The following is a 17,991-nucleotide window of genomic DNA, read 5'->3' as shown; positions in this document are numbered from 1 at the left end:
CAGATACCGACGGTAGACACTGATGCACAGTGTTAAGAGGGAGAGAACCCAGCCATCTAACCCACCAGAAGTAATTCAAAATATTCCTCTCCACCTCCTTGCGTTAAACAACTAACGCAGCACAAAACTAATTGTAGGCATGCCTTTCTCATCTGGCGTAGCACTGTGTTACTAAAGCACTATGTTGACATTTCTGACTAAATGATTTATAGAAAAAAATGGGGGCGGAGGTATGCCCTGACCAGTTCTTGAGGACGAAGATTAAACAAAATCCTCTCTGCATTCTCACTGTCGTGTCGACTTTCCATCAAGGCCAGTAGCAGCTTGGAAGCATTGTCCTGTGAATTACAAATGCAGAGAAACAGTAAGTATGGTGCAGGACGTCAATGCAATATGACGTACTAAAAATGCATGGGAAGATTTCATGTGAACTTTTTTAGGGAGTACTGCCTACACCGTTTGTCTCCTGAACCACTTAATGGGTTGACAGTTTCTGTGTTTATCTGTTCAAGTGCTTAGCTGCACAGGAAATCAACCTTTTGACCCCATCTGCATATCGTACATATTCTGAGGACAAGGTTTTTGAACTAATAAATGGGCATATTTCATAAACTGGGCAAAGGATACAGCGTATGAGTGTATTGTGCAGTAATATTTTGTTTTCAAATCCCGTGACCGAGAAAGAGTATTCTGGATTGAGGGTATAGATTTGATGTGACGGTAACATCCCATAGTTTTAGAATGCGTGATGTAGAGGTATCAGGCACAAGAATGTAGAGATACCATGGTATTTCAAGGTAGACAGAACTGAAGCCTGTCAAAAAGCAGCCACACCTTGAGCTGTAGCACCATGTCCATACGGTCGCGACACAGTGGGCTGATGTCATTGAGGATGAGTGCTGTGATGATGTCAATGCCATTGGACTCATGGGTTACAATGCAGGTCTAAAGAGAGAGAGTGAGATTTCCTTACAATGCTAGTGCCACTTCGTCCAGGCAAAGCATGCCTTCTTTGCTGAAGTCAGAGAAGCACAATCTAAATTAGGTAAGCCTACCTGGTTCTCCTGGCATGGTCCTTGGCAGTACTCAGTGAGTGTCTCCAGGGACTGGATGATCAGGCCCACATTGCCTTCATTAATGTAGAGGCCCAGTAGGCCCAGGCCACCAGTAGTGCTACCACACATGATGTCCATAAACTGTAGTGTCTCACACACCAGATTATAGTTGGTCTTGTTGTTCTGACAGCGTAGGAAGTTCTAGCATGGGCAATAAAAGTGTACTGGTCAGGCAGACTGAAAGCTATTGGAGGAAGCTCCAAGCTGAATTTGAGTTCAACAGAAGAGATCAAGGGTGAGATGAGTATGATAGCTAACGTATGACAGGCAGTATCTACAGAAAGAGAGAAACGTTTTATTACTTACTGTGATTTACGCATTAGCTCCTGTGACGATGTTACATTTTTTCTGCAAATCTTTAATATAAATATTTCGACATGATTCCTCTTTCCTTAAGACAATCCTTGCATCTTCTCATGATCCCAGCATTACCAACCTGCAGATCCAGATTGTGGTTCTCACAAAGCAGTTGCAGGAATCGCAGGATGGGTTTCATAATGCTGATGGCTGGGCCCATCTCCATCTCCGCCTCCCGCATGTCCATGGAACCCTGTGCAGGCTCTAGCGACTGGGACTCTGCTGGAGGAGAAACACTGGGTTAGGTGTCTACATGCAAGGACCGTTGGCACTGTGATACCATGACTCGAAGTCAGCCTAACCTGTGTGGCATCTATGGATTCTTTTTTGCTATATATTTCATAAGATCAGAAAAGCAAGGTTTATTTCAGTAAAGACCAGAAATTTGCCAGTTACCCATCTTAATAAAACATAAACCAATTCAAAAAGACCTTTGACTAAAACGCGACATTCCAATTCAGCTCTCATCTGTAAGAAGTGCTGCGGGAAAATTGTTAGAACTCAGAAAATTCACACTTCTTTAAGTACCTATCCAACTAAGACAAACCCTTAATGACATTTGTCTCACCAGGGTCCAACTCCCTGTCTTTAGCTTTGTTGGTCATCTCGCCCACGTTGACAGACACAGTGGCCTTGATATCCAGCTGGGCATTTTTTATTCGGTCATGGAGAACCTTGAAAAACTTCTCTGACTTGTTGTCCCCCATCATCAGCTTGTAGAAGGAATTCTAAAAGCAAGTTGGGGTCAGGATCGAATCTCCTTAGAACCATCTCAGATGTTTACAAAGCTGAAGTTCCTAATCCACTGAGAAAACTTTTACAGCTACGAGTGTATATATATTATATTGTACAAATGTACAAAACACTTTGAAAAATATAACCTACGAAAGCAGAAAACACACTAAGGGCACATCGCCTCAAATCAATTTCTTTCTTAAGGATCTAAAAGCATTAAATATCGTATTCTTTTAAGAATTTACAGTCTCACACAATTAAACAATAACTTTTCAAGCTACGCGGAATTGTCTTTAAAGACAAAACATGCCCATGTGTGCCGTGTGTGTTTGCCACGAGGCTTCATTAGATAATATCCCTGCCTGGATCTCCGTGTTGCCTCCCTCAAGCAGGCAGATGGCTAGCTGAATGCTCTCCTGGAAGATATTCTCGTTCTTGGTGCTCATGATGAGGTCAATGAAGAGTCGCGTGCCTCCCTCCCTGTCCAAATGGCACTGGGCCGCCGCCACCGCTGCCCAGTCCCTCTCCAGCTCCAGTCCTCCATACACAGACATACAAATAAAGAAACAAATACACACAACTATGTCTGCTTACACAAACACACACATAAATGAGAAGCAAAAGAAATTTACCTCCCAGTTCCCCTAATTCCCCTTTGCTGTTGCCCTTTTTGTTGAAGAGGTAGTTCTGTAACAGCACCTTCCTCAGAGCTGTACCCTGTCGGGAAACGGCATCTCCAGTCAGCCATCGGGTGACACAACACATGCCCTTCAAGAATCAAGACTTTTACCTTGTCATCAAAGGTGTACGTGTGAATCAGCATCTCTTGCAGTGTCCTCAGGACCTTGATGCACAGCTTCTCCTCTGAGGACATGAGGGACTTGGTGTGCAGTATGAGCCTAGGTAGCCAAGGTGCACAACATGAAGAGTGACGTTAACACATGCACAAAGCAGAGTTCGAAAGCCCACCAACATGCATGCGTCGCACACATGATAAATCTGCTTTATAAACAGAGCAACATGTTATACATAGAATGACACCTACATTTCACGCAAGGCAACTTGTATGCTGCATGCATGAACATGCACAGATGTATTACATTTTAATGAATATCTCATGCCGAATACGTCATGCAGGCCCTGGCATACACCCACCCACCCACAGAAACACAGACAAAACAAACACTCACTTAGAGATGAAGCCCCCTGTCTCACAGCGTGCACGGGCCTCTGTACCTTCCAGGAAGAGCAGCTCAGGATGCTGCAGTACATCTACCAGTACCGAAAGCTCGGCGTCCACCAACGGCTTCAGGCGATTCTCCAGGGTGTTTATCACATCCTAACATATGACAGGCCATGCAGCAGACAGCACACTGTTTATGGAGGGGTAACTAACCAAAAGGCTGCTGGGGGCTTCTGTGTCAGCAAGTAATTCAACTCTACAGTGCAATGAAATAATCCAGTCATCATGATCACTTACGCTGAGCCTTGAGTCTATGGGTGTTTCTTAACATGCATATTTGACCATTCTTCTGTTCTAGATTGCTCATTTTACATTATCTTCCATTGCTGAAGACCAGTTCCAATACGAAGAACACAGGTACAAAGGGCAGTAAAAACCCCTGGATGACGTTATTACCCTGCCCCAAATATCAGTTGCATGATTGGTAAATGAGACCAGTCCCATAATTCATTGCTCCCCAAGTTTGTCCTTGGGAGGCAAGTTAGCAAGACTGGTCTTGCAAAGACCACAAGTATGATTTTTGCATTCTTGGTGTGTATCTCAGGAAGCATGGCGTAGGTGGTAAAGGGCATCATCTGTAACTGCGCTAGAGAATGAGTGGGAAGCGACAAACATGGGGAGAACATGCAAACTCCATACACGCAGACATGTGTGAGCCAAGAATGAAACCTTAAGGCCTCAGGACTTCACTGTGTTTATCGGAAATTCCAACAAAAAATGGGTTTTCTGGTAAAGGCTTCTACTAGGTCACAGTGGCATATATCTCAGTTAGGACCAGAAGTTCCTTTGTGATGTTCTTGATGTCCCAGCTCTTGAGATATTTCTTAGGGAGGGACTGAGCTTACCTGCAGCTTTTCTATTATGTTCTTGTAGTCCCAGGGGCTGCTGGGGATGGGGGGACGGTTTGCCCTTGAGGGGTTCTTGTAGTTGGGATTAGTGCGAGACAGAGTACCGGGGTTGTTCAGTATATTTTTCACCTGGGCGCTCAGCTCCACAGTCACCCCTGCAGACTTGACTGCTCAGTGAGGGTAGGGGTGTCAGGGGAAGGGATGAGGAGGTGGAAAGAGCAGAGAGCTATGATGGGTAACTGGTACCGTACCAAGCCTTACAAACGTTGACGGTCGTAATGCATTACACGCACACGTGCGCTATTGCCCCTTACCAGTCATGACCAGTGTCCGGATGCAGGACTCCACAAGGCCACGGTGCTGTGCCTGCAGCCAGGGGCAATCGAGAAGCCGTGTGGCGGACTGCAACAGCTGGATCACTATGGTATGGTGGGTCTAACAAGCGACAAAAGACACATTTACTGTGCTATTTCAAGCACAGCGAATGCATCCATCCATCCGTTTTTTGTAACCACTTGTCCTACTCAGGGTCGTGGAGGGTCCGGAGCCTGTCCCGGCAGGGAACAACCCAGGATGAGGCGCCAACCCATTACAGAGCACGCTCACACACCATTCACTCACACAGGCACACCTATGGACAATTAGCTAACTTCAATTAACCTCAGCATGTTTTTGGACCATGGGGGGAAAACTGGAGCACCCAGAAGAAACCCTACAATGACACGAGGAGAGCATGCAAACTTCACACACATGGAGACATGGCAGATACTCAGACTCTGGTCCCAGATGTGTGAGGCAACAGTGCTAACCAGTGCACTACAGTGCTAACCACTGCACCACCATCCTATCCACAGTGAAGGTAAGATAATACAATACAATACAGGGAAAAGACATTAAAGCATAATTTAGAAAATGGGAATCAAGACATGACATAGCATTCCTATCTCGGAAACTATTGCAATGCATCGCGTAAATCAATTTTGCTGATATTCCAGGAAGTATGAATATTGTCTGAAGCTACATACCTGTACATGCATATACAGGCACATACCAAATGAATGCATATACAGGTACTGTAGGCACATATTTGCACATAGTGGAGCCTGCATAGGTCACCTGCCATTTACCTGCAGGGAAGTGCTGTTTTCAGAAAACGGGGAGCTGAAGAATGCATTGATGGTGTCCAGCACCACATTGATGACGTACTTCTCTAGCACCGGGTCGGAGAAGCGCTTCTCTCGGTTGCTGCACACCTGCGAGCAGGAGATGAGGGACGGCTTTCATTCACATATCCAACTGAGGTGGCTGATAAGCTTTACATGAGACACCCTGTCTGACTACTTACTCTAGCCATGTCCACTGTGAAGTTCTCAAACAGGTTCCAGATGTGATTACTGGTGTAAATCTCCTTCATTTCCACTTCTGTGTCCACATAGCAGTGGTTCACAAAGTTCACATAGGCAATCTTCACCTGTAGACAATGAGCACAATCAGTCACCCAGAACAGCGCAATAGTTTAAAATGTGTAAGGTTTACCAGAGATGCACAGTTCACTCTTGTAATGAAGATTGTAAAAGTTTATACATAAGAAACAGGTAGGGTGAAGGGAGACCTCTGTGATGCAGTCCTCGTGGGTGACCACATTGACAATGTCCTCTAGGGGGAGCAGTGACGTGCACTTGATCTCAGTGTACACATTCTTGCCCTCAGCACAGGCAGCCAGCAGGTCCACCAGGGCAATGTGGTAGCGCAGTGGGCTGCCTTCCTTTATGCCCTCTCGTGATAACGCCATCAGTTCCAGCATGGTGGCAAAGGACGTCTTGTCGTTGTAGAAAACCAGCACGTCCTCACCAGCATTGCTCAGCTAGAGCAGCCCATAACGACAGCCGTTAGATGCCAGTGTGTGCAACAAAATCAAATGGTGTTAATAATCAAAATGACTTTTTGTCGTCTCAAGCTAATATTAATGATATAGCTGCACTTTCTGTTCAGGAATTTGGGGAATCAACAGACTGAATATGTGTTTTCAGTGAAAGGTTAGAAAGTACTGTTCTGCAATACTGGTCACCACAATCCAAGACATTGAGACACCAGGAATAATACTTTACTTGAGGGGGCACAAATAACTTACTTACTCAGTCACTACCCAAAAACAAATCATGAACTAATTCAGCTTCTGTATAAAATAAACTGTCATGATTGATTAATGATGAACGAACATGGAATCATTATGTAACTAACACTTAGTTACTGCTTAATTAATGTCCTAAGTAAGAATGTACTGGTACACCCTCAAGTGTTGGCGAGGAATGCAGTACTGATAACTTAGTTTGTATCCAAAGCCAAGGCAACAAAGGTGTGTAGTACTGACACTCTGATATATTTTATACACTAAGGGACAGACCACTGCAGTACTGACACTGATATATTTCATAGCTTTGGGGACAGACCACTGCAGTACTGACATTCTGATATATTTCATACACTAAAGATCAGACCACTGCAGTACAGACACTGATATATTTCAGAACCTGGGCGACAGACCACTGCAGTACTGACACTGTGATATATTTCATAGCCTGGGGGACATACCACTGCAGTATTGACAGGCAACAGCACACAGCCTGTTAATTTCCAGGCTCAGCCTCACCTCGGTCATGATCATGTCCTGACACTTCTTGACATATTTCCCCTCAGCCTTGATGATGGTGTGCAGGAAGTTGATGTACTGCACATGGCGCCCCCGTGTGGCTAGACAGTGAATGAAGTGCTGCAGGACTGGCTCACTGATTTCCGTGCACAGCTGGTAGTTGTTGCTGAAGATCTGCTGAACAGTTTCTGCCTCCAACAACTGAGAAGGGAAGAGGACACAAAGGAAAAATCATGTAAAGCTGTTGCTAAATCCAAGGAGAAACTCCCACTTCCAAACCATGGAATTCTCACCATCTTCTGGCAACTACTAACCCCAGGATTAAGGAAAAGATTCAAGTGCTTGTGCAGGAGAGCCTGGTTCTCTGCATTCCCCATACAAAACTTCTGCAAGAACTGGTGGGTGTACTTTATGATCTCCTGCATCTTAGTGTCATTCTGTAAAAAAATCAATGACTCAACATGATGCACGAATAACACAATAAAATACATGATTCCACCATTTTGACAATCTGCAGACCAAAGGAGCACAGCAGGGCTCACCTTGTCATAGGACACCTGCAGAAGGTCCAGCATTACTTTGTGGGCCCCCATGTTCTTTAGTAGACGTTGTTGCTTCTTCCACACACCAGAGCTACACATCTTATTCAATCCCTCCAAGATCTGCAGGTTACAGATATTTGAATGACTAGGTGTTAAAGATCATGCACCCCAAATGCACAGGGACAGGTTACAACGAACAGAGACAGCGGATTCTAAGTCTGATCCAGAGGGTCTTTCATTCATTTCCAGGTGAACTGCAGAATCATCCCGCACCTCCTTGACAGCTTGGTAGTTCTCGCTGTTCTTCTCCATCTTCTCTTTCTTGGTAGCAGCATCCTCAGGACCTGACTGGGGAAACATGACACAGACTGAACACCCTGATCACAACACTGCCATTTCAGCATCATCCCCACATCTCAACATCTCCTTTCCTCCACCCTTATCTCAGCATTGTCCTTCATTGTTACTCCGATTTTATTCATGACTAATATCAGTCAAAAATTCTGGAATGGAGAAACAGACATTAACCTGCAGAAATACATGCTGATTCTGGCCTTGATGGCCTGAATAAAGCAGGCATTCTGTAAAACCTAATCTTAAGTTTTTGTTGGTGATTGTTGTGGCCAAAAATGTTTGATTTTGCAGTTTTTTTTAATCTGTGGTGCAATTCTACAAACTTTTTTGTGGAAAATTTGCAGAAATTGGCAATATTGTGCAAAGAAATACTGTCTTTTGTAGTCAGTCAGTTAATAATATAGGCACAGAGCTGAGGCTCAGGAAAAAATAAAACCTTACACATTTTAAGCTATTACGCTGTTCTGGGTGACTGATTGTGCTTATCCTTCCTGCAGCAGAACCCAGCAAAAAACACACATGGATGTGCACCGCGATGATGTCACAGGGTGTGGCACCGCGATGATGTCACAGGGTGTGGCACAGCGAAATACAGTCAAACTGTCAAGACGCCTTCCCCAGCCTCAGAAAACAGTCAGACAAATTACAAAAGGAGTAAAAGAACATGGTTTTTACTTTGACTGGTTCCTTGTCCTTGTCCTTGCTCTTTTCGCTGTCCTTTTTGCTGTCTCCCCCACCGGAACTGCCCTTCTTCTCCACCCAGAGCTCGGACTTTTCCACAATGGTGCGCAGGCGGTCCAGGTCACGTTTTATGAGCTTGAAGTTCTCCACATCTTGACTGGAAATTAGCAGCTGAACCTACCCACCAGCCGGGACAGAGACAGATTGGGAAACAGCACTGGTACGTACCCTAGGGCAGCATTTCTGGTCAGGGTTACTTCATATTTGTTGAAGAGTGATACTGTATATAAATTTAAAGTGTATTTTCGATTGATTGGTGTCATATATGGGGTGTGCAGACTGCATGCTGAACAGTGTTGTCACCAGTGAGATATTCATCATATTATAAATTATATACACTGTTAGGTTCGTGCTACGGCTACCTCACAGGTCATGGACAGTGCTGCCTAGCAGGTATACCTGTTTGAATGTGTGCAGGACCTCCTGCCTCTGGCTGAAGTGTTTGAAGAGGAGCTGCAGGGCACCAGAGATTAGTGGTGGATAGTCATGCATGATGAGGTGGACAAGCACTCGCAGGAACATGCGTCCGCCCTCATCGTCCACCTCCAGGATGCTGTTCTCTTTCCTGTGTTACATCAATAAAATCTCAAATCCTCCCATACTTGCTTCTTCGCCCTGGATTCTCCAGAAAATTGTTCCAATGCCACCTACCCAACTCCAAACATAGCTTCTGCCTGCTCCCCTATACGCTGCAGGTTTATAGTTGCTGCCAAGAGACAGAATACAGATCGGATCAAAAGCTGAATACATAATATACGGTCAATAGTATTAGGACACCTGGGAACTTACAGGAACATACAGGAACTTTTATGACATCCCATGGGCACCAATATGGAGTTTTTCCCCCTTTGCAGCCATAACTGCTACTACTCTTCTTCACCCAGAAGAGCATTTCTGAGGACAGGCAATGATGTTCTGATGGATGTGATGTGAGGTCAGGCACATCAAGGTCTGGCTTTGTAATCTCTGTTCTAGTCCATCTAAAGGTATTCAGTGGTCTTCTGAATGAAAGGGCAAAAAAATCTATCCTGTGGAAAGCCTTCCCAGAAGAGTGGTAGCTGTTGTAGCTACAAAGGGGGTGACTAACTCCATATTAATGCATATACATTTAGAATGGGATGTCATACAAGTTTTCGTTGGTGTAATGGCCAGGTATCCCAATACAATTGTCCTTCAAGTATATTATAAAACCTTCTTCAGAAATGCATATGGAAACATGTTACATTTTCCCCTGAAACCTAAATGTATTACACTTGTAAAATGCCCTAAAAATACCCAAAAAATGCCATATTCTGCTGAGAGGATTATCATCCTACTTACAACCATGAATGATTAGCTTGTAGGGTTTTTAAGAGCTTTCCACACACTGTTTTATGATCATGATATTCAAATATAATTTTGAATACTTATGGCCCTTGTTTTATAATAAAAGTGTATGGCGTAAGTTACAAATTTCCTTGCATCCAGTCTGTGACGTGGTTGATCAAAATAACAGTTCAAATCAATGTTTCCCAATAAGCTCCTCAGGTACCCACAGCCAGTCCATGTTTTTGCTCCCTCCCAACTCCCTGCCAGACAGTCCACATTTTTGCTCCCTCTCAGGGTAAAAATGTGGACCGTCTGCAGGTCCCCGAGGACCGGATTGGGAAACATTGGTTTAAGGGTATGTGGTGAGTTACTGGTGACACTCTTGCAATCAGACCAATATGACAGGTTCTCCATGGAGCTGCCCAGAAGAATACTAGCTGGGTTACCTGATAGTTCCATGGCTGTGGTGGCATCTGCATCCTCCATGGGGAACACCTCCACAAACTCCTTCTTGAAGACGGAGAGCAGGAAGGACAGCCGGTAGTCCAGCCTGACATTGAGGATGAACTGGAAAAGAGGTGAATGGAATGCAGGGAAGGAGGAGGAAACTCATCACTTCTCATTCAGAATCAGAATCAGCTTTGTTTTGGCCAAGTATGTTCACACATACAGAGAATTTGTCTCCAGTTGTAAGTGGCTCACATACATAGAGTATGTATAGACACAGTTAAAACAAGACAAGACAATGATCACATATAATTTGCTTAATATATAAAATGTGGACGAGTTGTTGAGATGTTATATAAAAAGTGCAAGTCAGTGCAAGGACTGTTGGAATTAGGTTTGCTGGCTGAAATACACAACCACCAAATTTCTCAGCTTATCTATAGCTGGACTTGAAAGCCTGTCACTACACATAGCATTCTGTTCTGGCTCTGAAAGTATGCTTCCATCGGCTGCCCACCTGCAGGATCTCCAGGATCTTCAGTTTAGTGTCCATGACGGTGACATCCTGCTGGTCGATGCTGTCCTTGGTGCGGCCCAGCGCCTCTGCCCCCAGGCTGGACCTACTTCCGCCACTGAACAGTGACTGCTTACGACTCAGCACCATTGTGGTCATCATCTGCCCCATGTGGTGGATGGAGCGCTTCATATTCTTCCCTAGAGTGATTTTGGGTATTCTTACTTTCTACTCTTCTCTTATACTCTTTACACCAGGGGTCTCCAACTCCGGTCCTGGAGGGCTACCGTCCAGTAGGTTTTCTATCCTACCAGCTTCTGATGAGCCACACCTGCTCTCAGGTAGATACCAGGAACAGGTTTGGCTCATCAGAAGCCAAGTGGGACAGAAAACCTACTGGATAGTAGCTCTTCAGGCCCGGAGTTGGAGACCCCTACTTTAAACTTACCTTCATACTTTCCTAGTTTCACTAAAATGCTCTTCTATCTTACCTGACATAAACATTACAAGATACACTATAGCAAGGGTAGGCAACCCTGATCCTGGAGTGTTGGCATCCAGTAGGTTTTCCATCCTACCTGCTCTCTGATGAACCACACCTGATCTCAGGCAGATAGTAACTCATCAGGTAGGATAGAAAACCTGCTGGATATCAGCACTCCAGGATCCTGGTAGCCTACCCTGCACTCTACTATAATTTGTTAAATGTATAATGGTAGCAAATATATTTAATGGTGTGAGATAAAAATGCAGACTAAATAAATATTAGTCTAATCTGTACTCAAGGTTCGTGCTTTGCGTACAACCTCTACCCAACACTAAAGTTACTCATTTCCATGATTATGAGACCATGGTGCATGTTACGACTTTGAGTCTTAGACAAAGGACACATACTGCATCGATTTATATTCTCGGCTTGGAGAATAACAGCCCTTCTCATCCAGTATCCGCTTTAGCACCTTACCACTGCCATCATCGTTGAACATGGGATTCATCAGCATCTGGCTGGGGGTGCAGTCGATGATACCAAGCAGCGTGCGGGTCAGTCTCAGTAGCTCAAAGAAGCTGTAGAACCCAAAATAAATAAGGTGTCTGGCCAGACTCACCACCTGGGGAAGCAAAAAAAAGTGAAAGAGGTTGTGCAGTCGTCATATGAAGGCAGGACAGGGCAACCGTGAGTGTAAGTGGATTGTTATTCCAGATGGGAAAAGGAAGGTAAGAGGGGTTCACCTCATAGGTGAGCTTGTTTTTCTCTTTGATGGCGAAGGGGAGGTCATCGTTGAGTACTTGGTTGAGGTACTCCTCCATAAAAGAGATGGTGTTGGCAAATTTGTTTTTCTTGTTGTCACGAGTGTCATCCATGTTGGAGTCATAGCTAAGAAAGGAGGCACAGACAGAGAGAGACATTTCAACAGTTCATGACAACTAATGAAATCTCCCAGCATATTCAAATGCATATTCACTGATTATCCTTTTATACTCCTAAAATAGAATAGAATAGAATAGAATAGAATAGAATAGAATAGAATAGAATAGAATAGAGATACATTGATCTCTTTGGGGAAATTTCGCCTACCCCATCTGCAGTCCATGAGACATATGCACACAAATACAGGTGAGAGAAAGCTAGGGTCAGTCAGTGTGCAGCACCCTTAGAGCTGGGGGCCCTGCTGAGGGGCCCAGTGGTTTTCTGATACAAAATACACGCATGTTCTACATCTGTACCCTCTAGAGAACACAGCAACACGGGAAGGGGACTCACTCTTTTATGGTGATTGAGGTAGGAATTTCAGTCCAGAGGCGAGCAAACTTGACAGGAGTCACCAGCTCTTGTGGGTCACGGTCAACGTGTGCATGTAGCATGAGCCGGCAGAAGGAGGCACGCAGATCATAGGGCAAACGCTCATCCATCATGCACAGAAAGATCAGCTCCACATCCAGCTGCTTAGAAATCTCGTCAATGGCCAAATATTGCCGGTCTAGGCACATCTGGGCAAAGAGCTTCAGTTGGTACCTGGGAAGAGATATAGATCCCCATTCATGAATGAAGCTTTTATTTACAAAGAAAACACTGCCTATTGCTAGCTATTGAATGTACTTATATTTGGTAATGGGTGTTTTGTGTATAAATGATAAATATAGTCTTTTTTTGTCAGATTGTGAGCGTATTCTTTCTGTGGGATACCCTCAATGGGAGAGAGTAATGCATTTTTTTTTTGGGGGGGGGGTGTCGGTAATGGTATCTCTGGGGGTGTACCTGTAGTAAGTCAGCACATTCTCATCATGAGCATTGCCCTGTCCAGCTCCCTGTGCCAGTTGGTGGATGCTGTTCTCCTGCTTTTCGTTGGCTTTGTCCATCCAGAGCAGCCACACCTCGTCCAGATCTCCAAAATCCTCTTCGCTTGAGTACCTTGAGGAATGGGGCCCCTCCTTGGCAGGACGTCGTCTGCACAGACGCACGAATACACGCGGCCACAGGCCGAAGAAGAAAAGTGAAAACACAGCAAGGGGCCTCCTCGAATTTCTTATGTTGTCAGTGTCATCTTATCACGCAAAGCTGGAATTACAGACTTACTGCTAGCCTCTCGTTCAGCTTTAAGTAAAATTCCAGTTGCTCATTCTGATAAAACAAACACAATTTGCAGAAAAGTACTCTGATATTGGCTATTATTTACTCACTCAGTCTTGATAAGGATGTCTGAGTTCTTCGGATCCAAAACACACTTACAGATGAGCTCCTGAGTCACAGGTATGGCCACATTGTTGGAGACACACAGGTCTGACAGATAATCCAGGAACCTTTAGGTAAAAGTTACCAATCACCAACTCGGGTTTCTCCCTTCACACTACTCACACGCACCTGTCTCTCAGTCTTTCTCGGTGGATCAACAATGTACTATCAACACATTCACAGCAGCCGCCCAAGTTAAAATACACTATATTACTAATATCAACAACACACAGTGGGTCCACAGAAAATGATTTTTTTATCATTAGCTCCATGCCCAACCAGCCTCACCTGGGCTCCCGATTACGCCGCACCAGGTTGACAAACGTCTCCACTTCTGTCTTGGTGATGTGCTTCTCAAGCAGTTTGCGATTGTTGTGCAGCAGTGCTGTGATGGTGTCCTCAGCCAGTATGTCATAGCCAATCTGACCCTGCATCACCCCAAACTGTTTGGCTATGTGCTCCTGTTGGAGACACCAGTTATGGATGTGCTTAAACTTCATTAGCTCACTGGAGTCATTACAGAAGTGTTATTGTCATGCAATATCGATATCCTCAGAATCTGGCCATCAAATCCACAAATAACCCAATCACTGGTCTTGTGAGGCATGGAGGATCCTGTCATTAACGGGGGACGCAAATACAGCTACAGTATTCCACTGTCAGCCAGACTCAATCACTTCTATTGGTTTCAGAAACACAGAGAGCTCTGACACTGGCTGGCATATTAATACTGACCACACCCCTGGCTGTAGTCACACCTGGTTCTTGCGATAGTCCTCTTGCGAGTGGCGCAACACCCGGTAGCAGAGGCGGAGCATGTACTGGTAAGGGGCGTTCTTCTGGTCTGATAGCTCCTCTAGGCGTAGTATGCCTTTGAATGGGGCTTTCAGAAGGCCAAACACCTACAGAGCAGTTGGAGGAAATATACATACAGGGGAGATAACAATACTAGGGTCAATATTACATGGGTTTTAATGTTAATTCAGAGTAATGATTAGTATTGGTAAAATATGTATGACTCATATGACTTTGGAAAGAAGCACCTGCTGAACAACTTAAGTGGGAACCAAAGCAGTGATTATATCCTCTCCCTCTTTGCAAGTCAAGACAGGGAGGTTTAGTATCAGGAATAGCAGCCAGAAAGAAAATGGCTAGAGAAAATGCTTCCAAGACCAAAGAGAGAGAGCAGAGTGGACAAGCTGATGGCACTTCTGGCTCCCTAAGCTCACGTCAGTAAAAAGCAAAGCTTCATTTGTCCCAGCAGCATTTCCCAGGAGAGCAGCCTTCATGCAGGAAGCTGTAACCTGGTTGTCCACACTTTGCAGTTAGCATAGGATCCATAAGATTCCCAGAATGACTCCATCAATAATCCTGATTGTTTAAACGATTTATTCAATAAAGAAACTGCAGTGTGTGTTTGTTGTCTGAGACTTTCCTTAGCAAGTTTCCTTCAATTCCGATGAAATTCGGATCACATTCTAGGACCCTTTCAAGCAGAGATCCAAATAACTCCAAGGGGTTCACAAACTTTTTTTCTTTGCAAAACCTTTTGGGTCACGTGATTCAAACCATAGGTCTTGATCTCACCTGTTTAAGGATATTCTGCTCACGCATGAGCTTTTGCCTTTCGCGGTTGGGCTTGGTCATGGTCACATCCAGCACGGGCTGACCAGTGTTGGTCATGTCCACCACAAAAAACACCAGGTCCTCTAGCAGTTTGATGGCAAACCTGTCACCAGTGGAGAGAAAGACCAGTGTGACTGAACGGACACTCTTGGTGATGTTTTACTGTTAGAATTTGTTAGAAAATAAATTTGTCGTTAAATCTCAGGCAGTATTTTTTGGAATTTCTGTAAATAAATAACATACCTGTTAGCGGTAATGATTCTAGTCATAAGGCACCTAAATTTGCGAATGGACTAAAATCTGAAGACCCACTTTTGTATTGATGCCTTAATATTCCTTGCTAAAATAATTGCTATATCAGTATCTTTAACTGTCATATTTTTCCTGTGTATTAACTCTATCCACTTGACCCTTTTCCTACTTCTCTGCTTAGAGTATGGTGTAAAAGGAATCTACACTATGTCTGAATCAAGACAGAATATGGAATGCAATTGCTCTCTGACCACTGTTTTTAATAGCTAGCTGTCTGTTTGTAGTATTGTGATTATGTCTGGTGTTAAACACTCATCCAAGCTGGGAAGACGGATATGTAGAAATATCGATCCAATAACCTTCTGTCATTCTGACTGATGAAACCACTGCTGAACTGATCCACCATTTTGCTCAACATTATGCTAGCATCATTTGCGAAGTCCAGGTCACGGATCTCCATCACCGGTACAGAGACGATGGCAAATGCCTCTTTGTCCTCTTTTGTGGGGCAGGTACCCACCTGGTTAGGAGCGAGAAGACAGAAATTCAATGGTGAAAACCGCAGCGTTTCTACGGAATGTAATTTTCACAAAAATACAATGCAGCTATTTCATTTTGGCTTAACCCAGTGGTTCTTCGGCCCCACTGCAGGGGTAGCTGGAAAACAAGCAGGGCAGTGGGGCCTGAGGACCGACTTTGAGAACCACTGGCTTAACCTAGGTGTGTTCCAAGTGATTTTTGGCAGAGTGAAATTAAATGCCTGGTCTTCAGGTGAAGGCAACAGTGAGAAAAGAAACATATTTGTAGATTTGTTGTGGAAGACAGCAGTGAAATCAAATGTATAAAGGTGGAGTCAGACAGCAATAGTGAGGAAGATAATAACGTCAGAGTAAGAAGAGGCAGGTCCCACCATGAGTCGGATAGGTCTTTCTTCTGTGTAGTCGATGGGTACGTTGGTGCTCTGTATCCAGGTGTTGGTGCAGAGGTGACGCAGACGCACATATGAGTTCCTATCGAATGTGACAGCGGACAGAGTAGCAGTCAGCATCCTGACAGTCTGTGCGTCCCTCAGTTTTCACTTTGCCTTAGCAGCAGTGCAACCCTCAGCTTCATTGTGCCGAGCGTATATGAAATATACAGTAACCCCTTTACATTTCCGCATTTGACATTGACGGTTTATTTTTCACGGGCGTGAACACGAACAATCAAATGGCAATATTTTTGGATCTCGCCGAAAGGTCACAGAAACTAAGACCATGCATTAGCCAAAAACAGTATTGAAAATGATTAGGGTCACATCAAATCGCATGATATATAAATATTAGTAAAACCTAAGGATTAATATTAAAAGACTTGGCTTGAGTACATGCATCTCGGAAACCAGTCTCACTCATGTGTTAGATGCTTTTGTGACCATGGAATCTCGAGTTTCTTGCAATAACTTTTTCAATTTTCAGTGCCGTTAATTTAGCATTATTAATAATGTGTCCAAATCGTGGTGCTCCCAATGCACACAGCAGTAACTTTGTACACACAGGAGACTAATTTAGATGGTTTGTATATTATATGAAAAGGTCTAGATAGGAAATAGCAAAGCAATTTGACATGCAAAGTGTCCAGTACAGTATTGTTTGTTTAGAAATTGGTCATAAATAGATACTCTATACTACCATTCAGGCTAGCAAACTGTTATGGGTTGAGGTCAATGACCAAGCATTATTCATGAATAAATACATGCACGGGATCTACTGCCCCTAACCCTTACGAATTTGAAGGGGTTAGAATACATTATTATTATCAACCTTATTATGAACATTTACTTGTCATTTCCACAAGTAGGAGTATAGGTAGTCTGGAATACCTGCACATCTCTTCGCCTGCCCCATCTTGCTCTCCATGAGACACACAGACACATATATAGGTGAGAGCAAGCTTGGGGGTCACAGCACAGGGTCAGCTAGTGCGTAGAACCCCTGGAGCTGGGGGCTAAGGGCTTTGCTCAAGGGCCCACAGACATGTGACTATTCTGTCAAGACCTAAACTGGTGGTCTTCCGATCCAAGGTGCAGAGGTGCAGGCCACTGAGCCCTCGTACTTATTGCCAAGATTTCTCTCGCAACATCTACCTGGGGACGAAGGAGTCCGTTTTCTGTAGGGTAGTAGGGTCCAGCTCAAAGAGTGATGCAATGTCATTCCCATGGGACACTGCCACTAGCTTGTACTTCACCTTCTCCCCAAGGTTCCTCTTGCTGCTGCGCCCAGTGTCCATCTGAAAAGGCAGGGATAGCATGAGCACATCTTCACATCCTTCTCAAAGTATGCCTTCTCATTATGCAAAACACACCTTCCCATCATGCCACACTCACTCCCCTTCCCATCATGCCACACTCACTCCCCTTCCCACAATGCCACACTCACACTTAAAACTGAGAATCTTACCTTTACCTTCTGGTATCATGTCATTTAGATTAACTTTCCGTCATGCAACCCACATAATTTCCAATCACTTTTCATCCAAATAATCTCCTG

At 44.3% G+C, this 17,991-nt stretch overlaps 1 protein-coding gene across 1 annotated transcript in view; it reads right to left on the bottom strand.

Annotated features, from left to right (window-relative positions):
- Window positions 1-17,991, bottom strand: part of itpr3 (inositol 1,4,5-trisphosphate receptor, type 3) — a 41,924-nt gene that overhangs the window by 8,159 nt on the left and 15,774 nt on the right. Inside the window, exons 11-44 of the mRNA XM_049016328.1 lie at window positions 17,589-17,731; window positions 16,374-16,473; window positions 15,823-15,983; window positions 15,173-15,314; window positions 14,344-14,487; window positions 13,874-14,046; window positions 13,534-13,653; window positions 13,112-13,300; window positions 12,617-12,868; window positions 12,085-12,229; window positions 11,819-11,963; window positions 10,858-11,054; window positions 10,340-10,460; window positions 9,237-9,291; window positions 8,985-9,150; window positions 8,520-8,702; window positions 7,764-7,838; window positions 7,491-7,610; window positions 7,263-7,385; window positions 6,949-7,149; window positions 5,911-6,162; window positions 5,644-5,769; window positions 5,426-5,551; window positions 4,613-4,733; window positions 4,296-4,465; window positions 3,398-3,546; window positions 2,998-3,106; window positions 2,840-2,924; window positions 2,570-2,745; window positions 2,041-2,200; window positions 1,552-1,694; window positions 1,056-1,256; window positions 835-945; window positions 243-338 (exon numbers count right to left, since the gene is read on the bottom strand). Of these exons, the coding sequence (XP_048872285.1) occupies window positions 243-338; window positions 835-945; window positions 1,056-1,256; window positions 1,552-1,694; window positions 2,041-2,200; window positions 2,570-2,745; window positions 2,840-2,924; window positions 2,998-3,106; window positions 3,398-3,546; window positions 4,296-4,465; window positions 4,613-4,733; window positions 5,426-5,551; window positions 5,644-5,769; window positions 5,911-6,162; window positions 6,949-7,149; window positions 7,263-7,385; window positions 7,491-7,610; window positions 7,764-7,838; window positions 8,520-8,702; window positions 8,985-9,150; window positions 9,237-9,291; window positions 10,340-10,460; window positions 10,858-11,054; window positions 11,819-11,963; window positions 12,085-12,229; window positions 12,617-12,868; window positions 13,112-13,300; window positions 13,534-13,653; window positions 13,874-14,046; window positions 14,344-14,487; window positions 15,173-15,314; window positions 15,823-15,983; window positions 16,374-16,473; window positions 17,589-17,731 (4,980 nt within the window). The remainder of the gene's footprint in view (window positions 1-242; window positions 339-834; window positions 946-1,055; window positions 1,257-1,551; window positions 1,695-2,040; window positions 2,201-2,569; window positions 2,746-2,839; window positions 2,925-2,997; window positions 3,107-3,397; window positions 3,547-4,295; window positions 4,466-4,612; window positions 4,734-5,425; window positions 5,552-5,643; window positions 5,770-5,910; window positions 6,163-6,948; window positions 7,150-7,262; window positions 7,386-7,490; window positions 7,611-7,763; window positions 7,839-8,519; window positions 8,703-8,984; window positions 9,151-9,236; window positions 9,292-10,339; window positions 10,461-10,857; window positions 11,055-11,818; window positions 11,964-12,084; window positions 12,230-12,616; window positions 12,869-13,111; window positions 13,301-13,533; window positions 13,654-13,873; window positions 14,047-14,343; window positions 14,488-15,172; window positions 15,315-15,822; window positions 15,984-16,373; window positions 16,474-17,588; window positions 17,732-17,991) is intronic.

Source organism: Brienomyrus brachyistius, chromosome 6 (genome assembly GCF_023856365.1).
Source record: "Brienomyrus brachyistius isolate T26 chromosome 6, BBRACH_0.4, whole genome shotgun sequence".
Classification (NCBI taxonomy): domain Eukaryota; kingdom Metazoa; phylum Chordata; class Actinopteri; order Osteoglossiformes; family Mormyridae; genus Brienomyrus; species Brienomyrus brachyistius.
The sequence above is the reverse complement of the archived record's forward strand: the minus strand, read 5'-3'. Positions and strand labels throughout refer to the sequence as shown.